At 39.6% G+C, this 13931-nt stretch overlaps 1 protein-coding gene across 1 annotated transcript in view; it reads right to left on the reverse strand.

Moving 5' to 3' along the window:
- prkch (protein kinase C eta) overlaps window positions 1–13931 on the reverse strand; it is a 98720-nt gene that overhangs the window by 16178 nt on the left and 68611 nt on the right. The window contains exon 10 of the mRNA XM_002939475.5: window positions 9592–9746. Coding sequence (XP_002939521.2) covers window positions 9592–9746 — 155 coding nt within the window. The remainder of the gene's footprint in view (window positions 1–9591; window positions 9747–13931) is intronic.

Here is a 13931-nt window from a genome sequence, read left to right on the forward strand (position 1 = left end):
TGTCTGTTTTTTAAAAATAGGTATTTTTATTTCATATTAAATATATTTCATGAAATGAAGCAGCTTCCTGCTCTTTGTGGAGATCTAAGGTACAGCAGGGGGCTGGGTAATGTACCTGGCAGATGGCACAGTGCAAACCTCTTTTACTGGGTAAAGACCACTGATATGAGGAGTTGCAACTTCATGGAAAGAAAGCGGCACTACATAGAGAAAGTAAAGAGGGATTTGAAAAGCATTAGGCTGTTATGTAAAGGATAAAAATAGCTTCTTGTCTACAGTTTTAATTCACGACAAGCTGAATGTGAAGCACCAACAGCAAACAACAATTAGGAAACTATAGACTGAGAGGCACACATGTCTGATCCTGTTTGTCTCTGCTCATCGGGAGAATGCTGGGAAATGTCACATGAATAATGTATTGGTCTGTAGGCAAGCATTTGATAGAGTATTGATAATAGAGGCAGTGGACTAGCCATTCTCTGGATCTCCACTGTGTTATTTAATAAGAATACAACATTGTCACTATCTGATTTCCATTAAGGCTACTAATTTATGCAAAAATCCATTTTTAGATAGTTTTAGCAAAACAAATATATGTTGATTTTGTAAGGATGCAGTTGGCTATTATGCCTCAGATCAGGCACTTTTTACTAACAGATTCTGTTTGCAATAGTAAGTGGCTTCTCTCCAGCCGATGTGCTGATGTGTGATGTTCACACTCAAGCAAAAGAATAGTGCTCTGCAGCCACATTGTAATTCAATTTCATATTTGCAGGAGTTCCACTGCAGTGCACAGTAAATGGGCTTGAAGTTACACCTCTCAGCATTCTCTGCGTCCTTGCAGTTACTTTGCAATCCAGAGTTTCAGTGCCCAACAGTCATCTAGCACAGCAAATCCAGGGTCCCTGTAGTTATATCATATCATCCCATTCACAGCACATACCAATCACTGTGGTAATCAGTAACTTCATAGCACTCCACTACCAATACCACTGTTCTGTCTCTTTAATTAAAGAAAACTATACCCCCAAACAATGCAGGGCTCTATAAAAATCTAATTTAAACCAGCTCATATGTAAAACCCTGCTTCATCTAAATAAACCATTTTCATAAAAAATTACTTTTTAGTAGTATGTGTCATTGGGTACTCCTAAATAGATAATTGCCATTTTAAGTTCTAGGAGCTTCCCACTAGGATCATACTATTCACAGTGCACACCAAAAATACAAGAGCACACATACACGGAAAAAAAAAGATTGCAAAAGAAACAAATTTTCTGATATATATATATTCCAGTTAGGTAAGATTCTTCAATAGGTCACTTAATATGAGCTAGTTAAATATTCGTTAAGTCGGTACAGTTTCCCTTTAAGTCACATAATCTCTGTTCCTTCCCTCCAATTCTTTATCTACTGGCATATATAGCAGTGTTAGCTTGGTAACATTAACGTGTGGGGTACTGTGAAAGTACAAGCAGGTGGGTGGTTCAAGCTTTTACCCTTGCAGTTGGACAGGGAGGTTAAGGCCACATCCCTGACATGCCCCATCCCTGGCATTAAATGCCCACACACTGCCCTAATCAGAATATTACTGCCCTTTTGGGGATCTGTTGGGAGGTGTGGGTAACGTGTCTGAAAAGAGTATTAATCAATTATTCAGTATATAAAGCAGATGACAACAGGCACTGGGTTTGCCTTTATTTGTTCATTAATGACTAAGAACCAGCCTTTGAAAGCACTGTTGGGCAGAACAAAATGTGACCAATCAGAAAGCAGATATTCTGTAGCACTGGATTGGCAGAGGAGAGTTTTGCAGATAATGTGGCAGGATATGCACGTTTGTTCTCATTCACAAACTTGCAAATTTGCCCCAGCGAATTAAACAAAAGCAAACAAAATCCCCAATTAGTTCTAATCAGTCTGCTGAGTTTGAATAATGAAAGCAAATATTAGACTCACTGCTATCAGGTTACTAGAGACAAGGAATATGTTAGGCAATTGCTTGGGTAAGAAGGAATTAGGAGCACATGTAAATAATGCATTTAACCACTGTAAGTAATGACAATCCATTGCAACTGGTATGTATGTATGTATGTATAATTTTATTTATAAACCGCTACTTATGTACGCAGCGCTGTAAAGTAGAATACATTAATACAAACAGGGGGTTAATAAGATAATAGATAAATACAAAGTATAACAATAAATACAAATAAATACAAGATACAGTTACAGTTGCAATAAGTTAAGAGTCAAAGACACAAGAGGATGGTGGTCCCTGCCCCGTAGAGCTTACAATCTATATGGGAGGGTAACTTACAGACACAAATAGGCAAATATAAGTGCTGTAGGTCACAGTGGGTGACAGTACAATATAAGTGCTATTTCCCAGATCAGGTGCTGGGCGAGTGCTCCAAAAGGTAGTCTTTTAGTTTGGTTTTAAAAACACTGAGACAGGATTCTCTCCGGAGGCAATCAGGGAGGGCATTCCCAATGTAAGGGGCAGCAAGGCAGAAAGGTTTAAGGCGGGAAACCGCAGTAGTAGTGGGGGGCGCAACCAAGCGATTGCTCTGCGAGGAACGAAGGAGTCGGCCAGGAACGTACGAAGACACAAGGGAAGAGATGTAGTGAAACCCCCAAACAACGTGCCGAATCGACAGGGTTGATGAGGGTGCCATCAATAGAGATAGAAAAGGGGGGGGGGGGTACATAAAATTCTTTCTGAAAAATAAGTGTCTACTTCCTATTGAATTCTAAAAGTGCCACCCACAAAGGTGATATGTTTAGGTATCTTTACTGTGTGGAAATACAGCTACTAAAAGTACAAAGCATATTGCTAGTGACATATATAATTGACAGCCTACACTAAATAAATGAAAGTAGAATATGTATGTATGCACATAATGTCTAGCACTGCTGGGTTCAATTCCAGCCAGGGCACCACCTGCAAGGATATTGCATTTTCTTCCCATGGCCTGTGTGAGCTTCCACCCACACTCCAATAACATTCAGGCAGATTAATTGGCCCTAGTGTGTGTGAATGTGATAGGGATCTCAGATTGTAAAGGTGGCCATATACTGTACGGCATGATCGCCAAGTGAGCAGCTCTTCGCCTGATATGCTCACCTACGGATGGGCAATATTGCGCTTTTCTGATCTAATTAAAATGGCAGGCATAGGTGCTGTCGGATCAAGGAACGCATCAGTGAGGCAATGCGGTCCCTGATCTGACGGAAAGATCAAACCAGCCTGTTTGAGATCTGGCCAATTTCGGGGAGGCCCGACGGTCATGCCTATACACGGGCAGATAAGCTGCCAAATTGGTCTGAAGGCAGCTGAAATCGGCCCATGCATGGCCACCTTAAGCTCCACTGGGACAGGGACTAATGTGAAAGTTGTATAATCTTTGTAAAGCGCTGTGGAATATTTTAGTGTTATATAAATAAAGGATAATGTGCGAATTTTTGTGTATAAACATGTGAGAAAGAGTGAGAGTGTGTGTATGTGACTCCCCCTTGTGTTTATAAAATATATCAGTGCCCTGAGTGGATTACATGGCTCCCACCCTAACATACCCATATAAGGGTATAACATGTTATTCCATCACACAATTATAGAGTTACTGAACAATGATGCGTGTGAATGGGCGGGACATGAGTGCATATGTGAGAGTTAAAGTGGATCTCCACCCAAACAATATTTTTGCACAGAGTAATTTAAAGCAACTTTGCAAACTAAAAAAAAGTTATTTGTAAATGCCACGGTATCTGTCTGACTAATAACGTTAGCTGCCCTCCATGTTCTAACTCCAAAGACAATGTTGCAACAGTTTTTGGGTGGCAATCCCCTTTAACTTATTCCTTCCTTCCCTCCAATTCTTTATCTACTGGCATATATAGCAGTGTTAGCTTGGTAAGTAAGTGTGGGGTACTGTGAAAGTACAAGCAGGTGGGTGGTTCAAGCTTTCACCCTTGCAGTTGGACCCATCCCTGGCACTATATGCCCACACACTGCCCTGATCAAAAAAGGCTTTTTTATGGGCAAAAATACTCATGTGTATATTTCTAAAGCCCACATTTTAGAGCAAGGAGCTTTGTAAACATAATTTACAAAGTTTAGCTATCAATTGACAAAAAAATGGATGTTACAAAGCTCCAAAGAAGAACAACTAAATTATTAAAGGGTATTTTTTAAACACAAATGTATACAAAAACATCTAAAGGTATCTCACATTCTATTTACTAATAGACTTTGATAGAGGACTTAAGATTAAAAGAAATACTTCTTGCATTAACTTTTATATATGGCTGTAGAAGCCGATAGAATCAAGAACATGTTGGAAAATAAATTTTCTGTGAGATCCTGTAAGATCTAGTTATGCCACTGGATCCAGGCATTGGCCCCACTACCATTCTGGAATAAGGAATGACTTTATTGCTCGTCACAAAACCAGTTTAAGGTGTGTGCAGAAAATAGTGTAAGAGCTGCCAAGTTTGCTCTAGATGGAGCTGGTTGAATCAACTCTTCTAATAAAGCCAGATGCAGCATTTACAGCTTACTTTACAATATAATAATCTATATTACCCCCTCCCACCACAGAGGCAAATGGTGGCGTAAGGGAAAAATGACCTTTGTACCAGTTTCTGCTACAATTCAACCTGTTTTTGACTGCAGCTTCCTGGCAAACACAAAGGCTTTTTAATAATGGGAAGGCAGGGTGTTTGTGTTTTTCAGTGAGGTGTTTGTGCCCTCGGTCAGTGATTTTGGTACCACCTCCGCTGCACTGACGCACTTTTCCTCTTTGGCAGGCTTGCTCGTGACAAAGTCACAAGAGGTCAGATAAACACAGTGCAGGAGCAGTATATATTGCTTGTTGGCATAGCTTATCGCTTATTACTTCTCATTTTATAACATGCTTAAAAGACAGATATCAACTATGAAAAAAGGATTGGGGGGCATACATTGCCAGTTAAATATTCACAAGGACTACATAATACCAAACTTCCAGAACAGGGTTTCTCTAATCCCAGTATTTATCAGGATACTTTCCAAATATGTGGATGCATAAGGATCCCAAATAGTACATAAGTATTTTGCCACTGTCATCAAAACCCCCGTCTTGTCTTTTCCCTTCCCATTTTGCTGCAATATTTGTTATAGTTCTCAATCCCTCCTCTGTGCTATAGATATACCAAGCAAGAAGATATTAAGTAGGTTATGAAATAGACAGGAAAATAGTAAAAAAGACAAATCTGGTTACTGGCCATTTATTGTGTAGTTGGCAATTAGAGAGACAGCTACAATCCATGCACTCACATGTATGCTCTACTCTAGCAGTAGCAAGTGATTCATTTCCCTTTGTCTGGCTTGTGTCTCTGCACTCCTGTCTGTGGGTAAGGGGCAGCCATGGGAGTGCTTCCTAGCTATAGTGCCTCTGTCTGCTTACTGAGAAGTGATAATATCCCTGCCATTACTACAAACTGAAATTTCATGTGTTCTGATTCACTGTGAAAGCAGTACATCTGAAAATACACACAATATCAAATAACATGCATGCACTATTTGTAGTGTGCCCTCGGATTTAGGCATTACAATGATATGCCCGATAACTCAGTGTTTCTACATACAGTAATGTCTGTATATGTCACTTTATGGCTACCTAAAAGTTTAAATATGGTTAATTATCAGATTCTCAGCCTCAAATTTTTTGACCAGAGGTGATGAAGACTAGCAGTGCCACAGTCTAGCTGCCTGGATGTTCGTCTTACCCTGGGGCTGGATAATGGGGAGCCTTTAAACCACTTAAAGGGTGAGTTAACCCTTAATATGTTATACAAAGACAAACTCTTGGCATCTTTTCAGTTGGTCTTAACTTTTTTTTAGTTTATGAATTATTTGACTTCTTTTTCTGCCTTTTTCCAGCCCTCAAAAGCAGGCAACTGACCCTGGCAGCAAAAAATTATAGCGCTGTGAGGCTACATTTGTATTGTTATTGCTACTTTTTATTGCTCATCATTCTATATATACCAGTCTCTCATTTAAGGCACTGCCTGGTTGTCTGAGTAAATTGGACCCTAGCAACTAGAGAGCTGCTGAACAAAAAGCTAGATAATTAAAAAAAAACCACATCAAATAAAAAATGAGGACCAATTGTAAATTGTTGCAGAATATCACTCTCTACGTCCTCCTTAAAGTTAAGTTAAAGGGGAACTACCCTTTAAGAGAAAGCATCTTTTTTAAGGGCTTCTAAGTGTACTCACATTTGCTACATCTACCTTTTCAAGCACATGGTATATGCCTATTTGCACCCAATTTACTAACTGGTGCAAATGTTTGTGCCTTGATAAATGGCAGAAATGTTGAGCCTGATTGTGGTGGCTGCAATTACAATAGAAGCAAATGTTGCACTGTGGGTAAAGCACATGGTGAATTGTGTTATTATTTTACACTCATTAAATTAACCAGTCCTTAAATGCTTGAGTACATCAGCAGGTATGGCTTACTGACTAATACATTTTCATAAATATTACTGGCATGCTAAAAGTTTAAACAACAATAAGGGGAAAATAACTTCATAAATATGCACCATATATTCTGTACTCTCTCAGGATTCCATGCTCTTACAATGCCTCCAAGCCAGTTCCTTTTCTGTGAGTTATTTCCATAGTTTCCCTTTGCTGGCTTTAGTCCCTGCCCCGCAGCCTGAACTCTCTCCCTGGCTCTGGCTAAGGAAAGGTGGGTTTTCCTTCCTTCATCCCAGCGGTCTCTCAAGCCTTGTACTGAGCAAGAAGAGAAAGTTTACTGCAGCAGAAAGCAAGTTGCTGGCCATATGCCCATGCAGAAGCTGAACTGACTACATAAGGGATCACTTCCAAGCAAGGACACTTGTTTAGTCATGGGGACATAACATGAGGCAATCATTTCATGTCAAATTACATTTTAATAGGTGGCTACCCCTGTAATTTGCACGATTTAAGCATAATTATTGTGGCATAATAGTGAACAATAATAAACTGGGGACTGCTGTTCTAGCAAGTACTTCAGTGCTGCAATTTTCACCTGATATAAGGAAGCACAAGTGATTTTAGGGTGTGAAAATGTTGTAGATGCTATTTTAAGTTCCCACTTAATTATGGCTTATGTGCATGTTTTTCTAGGAACCCTGTCCCTGGCACTGTGCCCTAGTGTCCTAACAATGGCTGGATATGGGCATTTAAAAGAAGGTATGGTTTATTAAAATGATTTAAAGACCACTCCACATGCTGGACCAAAGATTGGATCATAAGAGGGACCAATGCAAACCTACTGGGAGAGGACAACCTCAAAGGCCTGATACAGGCCTAGACCAATGGCTATCTGACTGGTTTGCAACCACATGGTGGTCAGGTTAGGAGCTTTGTATGTCTAGGATTTGGCTGAGGCCAGATTAATTAATCGTTGCGCCCTGAAGAGTAACCCAAGGACTAAGGGTAGATCTCCATCTGTCAAGGCAACTATGGGAAAACAAAAATATTTGGGGTTTGGCTGTTTGTTATTGATTGAACACTGATCTAGAGTAACAAGTATGTTATTGCTTAACTGCTACAATTTGGGACTTAGAAAAACCAATTACACTCCACGGCTGGGTTCCATGACCACTCCTTAAATGCATGTTACATCTCGTGCTGGGATTAATACATGCGAATGCCCATGACCAGTTTGAACAGGGTATCACCCTTAAACATTCACTGCATACAGTAATTCCTGTGGGGCAATAGATTTATTTAATGCTCCTCTTGTAATAACATGCCAATCTATGGAACAACCTCATTAGAAACTAGATTTTCTGGATTTCTACAAGTTAATAGAAGCAATAGGTAAACTTGTTGACTAATTAATAAAGCTTAAAGGGGAACCATGAAGATGGGCAAAACACAGCCTTTAAGTGCATTTTACGATTCTTAACTAAAAACCCCCGTTTTGTGCATGTATGTATTTGCATAGAATTAAGGTAATATGGAAATAAATGGCAGCTGCTCCAGCACCCCCAAGCTATACCCAAATGTCTAGTAAAAGCTCCCTATTACAATCACCCAGGCGACTAAATGGTTGGAATTGTGCTGTCAGTGCACTTGGGGGAATGGCTCACCTCTATGGCAAGCACTGGTTCACTGTTTTTTAGGCAACTGTCCTTGGAAACAAACTGCCATGATTATGAGTGATAACTGCCTGACAAGTGTCCCCCATTGACAACTAAATTAGAAACAAATTAAAATCATCTAGTGTGCTACTGCCCTTAGCTCAAGCTTTACATTACTAAACATTGGTTCAATGTTGAATTGAAAGGAAATGTATATCCTGTATTTTTGTGTTAGCCTGGTTATTATATTTCTCTGTTTGTGTGCAGCTGCTACTGCAGTATGTGGGGATATCACAGTTAAGGAAAGCATTGTGGCTGCTCCACCTTAGGATCATAAATCCTAATTTATAGAGAAGGAATGCTTTGTGCATACCATGCCCTCAAGGGCCTTCCATATAAATAACTGCTTTCCCAGTAAACTCTATAATATTATGGTTTTCACTTTTTTTTATTCATCAGATTCTTTCACTCAATCCACAAGTGGATGGAAAAATAAGCACAATGGTTATTTTATATGAGTCTGTGTTTGAAGTTTTGTCTCAATAAACAGGCAGATAAGCTGCTGAGCTGATTCGGCAGCTAGAATCTACCCATGTAGGGGTGTTAAGCCACAGACCAAGTGCTTTTATGTGGTCACTGAACTACAAGGTAACATTTAATATCCTCACATTTTACAACAGGTGGAACTTTATTATTATTCATTTTTATATAAACATGCTTTAATATGTGTTGTGCCATCTCTAAGCACTGATTTTAACCAATGACTTCACAAAGCAACATTTATAAGGCTACATTTTACAGGTTTTTAAGGCTCTTGTGTATTATACAGTGAATAATTTACCGCCTATAGTAAAATATAAGGACATTGTAAGTCAGGAGGAGTTCTATGACAATATAAAAGCAGGAGGATGAAGGGGGTACTTTATTTTTTTATAATACACAAGTTTCAGCGAGTCATGTGACAGAAATTACATCGCTAAGCACCGATGACTGATGACTGTTTATAAGGATACAATTTATAGGATATCTATGGCCCTTGTGTATTATAAAAATATTAGTTACAATATCATGTAACATACCAAGCAGTTACTCCTTTATGTAAATATTTTTAGATGTTACTTGTTGCTACACAGAATTCTATCAATACAGTAAGTATGACCTGTGTAGGCCTAATGCAATGCACCACCCCAGGCTACTTAGATTCCATAATAAGCAGCATCACATCTCTTAAGATTAGTCTGCATTTTTCATTTTTTGATAACCCAGTATTAAGTAACCGCCATTGTCACGTGCCTTTAGCAAAACTAATGTATCAGTGACATCAAATTTAAACCATATCTTTAATTAAATTCTTTGCGCTCAGCAACAGGCCTAGGCAAGTTTGGTGGACTTCAGCTTGTATTAGCGCATTTGTACAAGCAAAATACATGAATGTGGGCAGCATGTTGCCACTTAGTGCTCCAAACTGTACCTGTAAATGACTCCTTTGTCGTGAAGAAACATGAGTGCAGATGTGATTTCAGCACTGTAAAAGCAGGCACGAGCTTCATCAAATCGCCGAGATTTCTGAATGTGAAACATCAGGTCTCCACCATTTACAAACTCCATGACGAAAAATAACCTGTCCTGTTGCAGAGGAAACAAACAATGGTAAATAGTACTATAAATACAAATAACAGAGGCAGACATTTAACTCATGTTTCCTTGTCCCATTTTGTGTCATCAGATTGCACCTGCATAAAATGATCATAGCCCTAACGTTATAGAATGTATGTTTATATACTTTTTAAATTGTGCCATATGTTTACATGGCAACATGTGGCATAGACTAAAGAGCTTACCATGGCACAGTAAGGGTGTAGGTCATCTTAAATTGAACTCTTAGCAGGGTGTAGACAGCAGAATTCTAAGACAATCTTTTGTTTTAATTCCATGTTCATTTTGAATGATTTTAATGTTCTGCATAGAAATCTGGGGTTTGGAATTTAAATTCCTATCTGGTTGCTACGGGTCCTAGTATCAGTGTGAAATCAGGATGGATAGTTAAAGGGTTTTGATTTAAAGAAAATTGTGGTTTTAACGGTGTATGGATTCTAGCACATTGGAGCTTATATTACTTAGAGAACTTTTCAACTTTTATGGCTTTTATTGTATGGCACCATGAATTATCACATTGCACAATATCAACTATAATCTTAAAATCTAGGGGAAGATACAGTATACTAAATTAGCTCCACCTATAAAGCAAGTAAATGTAGTCTCCACACAAACCTGTTTGCAAAATGAAATAAAGTATCATTTTAAGCAACTTTCCTAAAAGAGTACAGAGAATGTAAAACAATCCAACAATAGCAGTTAGTTATACTTAGTGCCGTGGCAGACGAGGAGACTAGTCGCAGCACAACAATCTCCCTTGTCGCGGGCGACTAATCTCCCCGAATTGCCATCCCACCGACTAGAATGTAAATCGCAGGTGGAATGGAATACACGGCGCCGCAATTCCCTGAAATCGCGGAAGTTGCCTTGAGAGGAAACTTCGCCGATTTTGGTGCTGCGTATGCCATCCCACCAGCGATTTACATTCTAGTCGGTAGAATGGCATTTCGGGGAGATTCGTCGTGGGCGACAAATCTCCCTATCTGTCACAGCCCTTAGGGTAAAGACACACGGAGCTACTAGTAGCAGCTACTTGTCACAGCTACAGAAAATGCAGATCATTTAGGGCTGTGACAATGGGGGGATTAGTTGCCGCAACAAATCTCCCTGAAATGCCATGCCAATGGCTAGAATGCAAATCGCCGGTGGGATGGCATATGTGGCGCCTCGATTTGCCGAAATCGCAAAAGTTACCTTTAGAGGAAACTTCCGCGACTTCACCAAATGTGTCACAGCCCTTACTGATAACGGTCTCTACGTGTGGCAGAGGCAATTCTCAGTATTGGATTTTCTGGCATTTAGTAGCCATGACAAGTAGCTGCTACTTAGTAGCTCCGTGAGTCTTCACAAGAAGTGGCAAACGTGGAGATTAGTGGGCAAGAATCCAAAGTCGGCCAAAGTTTCCTCTCAAGGCAACTTCGGCAAATCATAGCGATCCGTATGCTATCCTACCGGCAATTTACATTCTTGCTGGTGGGATGGCATTGTGGGGAGATAAGTCGCCTGCGGCATCGAAGATTTGTCACAGGCAGACTAATCTCCCTGTCTGCCACTGCCCTAATACAAGGAGCAAATCATTAAAAATTAGAGGACCGTTTTATAGGCAATAAATGTAAAAAATATAGAGGTAATGTTCTCTCCGGAAAACTACAACATAATTCACCAACATTTATTTTGCCCACTGTTGTAGTTATCCTTCAATGCCAATGGGTTTGACTTACTATTACAATGGTCTTTAATGCTAACACAGCTCTAATTCAACAATAATAATTCTAGCTTGTTTAAAAAATAACCTATTGCCTCATTCATTGTAACTCTTCCTGGGGCAGGGAGTGTGGGGACCTTTATAAAAAAAAAAAAAAAAAAACCCCAGAAAGTCTACTTTCTTGTAGTGAGCAGATTTTTCTTGTTACTGAAGAGATTATATATACAATGGAATAAAACCAGAAGCAGAGATATGCAAGCACTGCACAGTCAGCTATGTAATATTTGACTACAACAAACTGAGCAGCGCAGCACACTAAAAATGTAATCTCTGGCATCAAAGTGAGAATGTAAGGCATTCAGATGCCAGCACACCAGAGGGAAAGTGATACTGACCACAAAGGACAAGATTTGGTACCCAAAAATCAATATGGAGGACTGCTTGGCCACCAAGATAATTATTTTTTATTTAATGGGCGGTTTACAGAGATTTTCATGTCTTTTAAATTCTCTGGGCAGTGTTGCCAGGTTAAGGTTCTTTATTTCCAAAAGTATATTCTATTGCAGTGCAGTTTTACTTTTAAATGGAATATTTAAACATGTTTACCAATAGTTTAAAGTGACAGTTACAAACTAGTTGTCTCTTCAAAATATTAGAAGCTGTCTGTGTTTTGTTATTTTATTGCCTTAACCTCTTCACTTACAGTCCTAACTAATTAACTTCCCCATACAGCCACATATTTTTATTCCTGCTCATTTAAGCCATAAGCCCTTAATTCCACCTACTGTACTTGCCTTCTGTATTCGTCACTATGTTTGATACATTATTGTATTGAAACTTGTTCAAATAGCTGTGTAAAAGGAACTTTAAGCAATGACTTATAGTGCAATATTATATATATATATATATATATATATATATATACATACACAGTGGCTTGCAAAAGTATTCGGCCCCCTTGAACTTTTCCACATTTTGTCACATTACAGCCACAAACATGAATCCATTTTATTGGAATTCCACGTGAAAGACCAATACAAAGTGGTGTACACGTGAGAAGTGGAACGAAAATCATACATGATTCCAAACATTTTTTACAAATAAATAACTGCAAAGTGGGGTGTGCGTAATTAGTGCTAATGACTAAATAGAGTGCACCTGTGTGTAATCTAATATCAGTACAAATACAGCTAATCTGTGACGGCCTCAGAGGTTGTCTAAGAGAATATTGGGAGCAACAACACCATGAAGTCCAAAGAACACACCAGACAGGTCAGGGATAAAGTTATTGAGAAATTTAAAGCAGGCTTAGGCTACAAAAAGATTTCCAAAGCCTTGAACATCCCACGGAGCACTGTTCAAGTGATCATTCAGAAATGGAAGGAGTATCGCACAACTGTAAACCTACCAAGACAAGACCGCCCACCTAAACTCACAGGCCGAACAAGGAGAGCGCTGATCAGAAATGCAGCCAAGAGGCCCATGGTGACTGTGGATGAGCTGCAGAGATCTACAGCTCAGGTGGGGGAATCTGTCCATAGGACAACTATTAGTCGTGCACTGCACAAAGTTGGCCTTTATGGAAGAGTGGCAAGAAGAAAGCCATTGTTAACAGAAAACCATAAGAAGTCCTGTTTGCAGTTTGCCACAAGCCATGTGGGGGACACAGCAAACATGTGGAAGAAGGTGCTCTGGTCAGATGAGACCAAAATTGAACTTTTTGGCCAAAATGCAAAATGCTATGTGTGGCGGAAAACTAACACTGCACATCACTCTGAACACACCATCCCCACTGTCAAATATGGTGGTGGCAGCATCATGCTCTGGGGGTGCTTCTCTTCAGCAGGGACAGGGAAGCTGGTCAGAGTTGATGGGAAGATGGATGGAGCCAAATACAGGGCAATCTTGGAAGAAAACCTCTTGGAGTCTGCAAAAGACTTGAGACTGGGGCGGAGGTTCACCTTCCAGCAGGACAACGACCCTAAACATAAAGCCAGGGCAACAATGGAATGGTTTAAAACAAAACATATCCATGTGTTAGAATGGCCCAGTCAAAGTCCAGATCTAAATCCGATCGAGAATCTGTGGCAAGATCTGAAAACTGCTGTTCACAAACGCTGTTCATCTAATCTGACTGAGCTGGAGCTGTTTTGCAAAGAAGAATGGGCAAGGATTTCAGTCTGTAGATGTGCAAAGCTGGTAGAGACATACCCTAAAAGCCTGGCAGCTGTAATTGCAGCAAAAGGTGGTTCTACAAAGTATTGACTCAGGGGGCCGAATAATTACGCACACCCCACTTTGCAGTTATTTATTTGTAAAAAATGTTTGGAATCATGTATGATTTTCGTTCCACTTCTCACGTGTACACCACTTTGTATTGGTCTTTCACGTGGAATTCCAATAAAATTGATCCATGTTTGTGGCTGTAATGTGACAAAATGTGGAAAAGT

Source organism: Xenopus tropicalis, chromosome 8 (assembly GCF_000004195.4).
Source record: "Xenopus tropicalis strain Nigerian chromosome 8, UCB_Xtro_10.0, whole genome shotgun sequence".
In the NCBI taxonomy this organism is placed as follows: Eukaryota; Metazoa; Chordata; class Amphibia; order Anura; family Pipidae; genus Xenopus; species Xenopus tropicalis.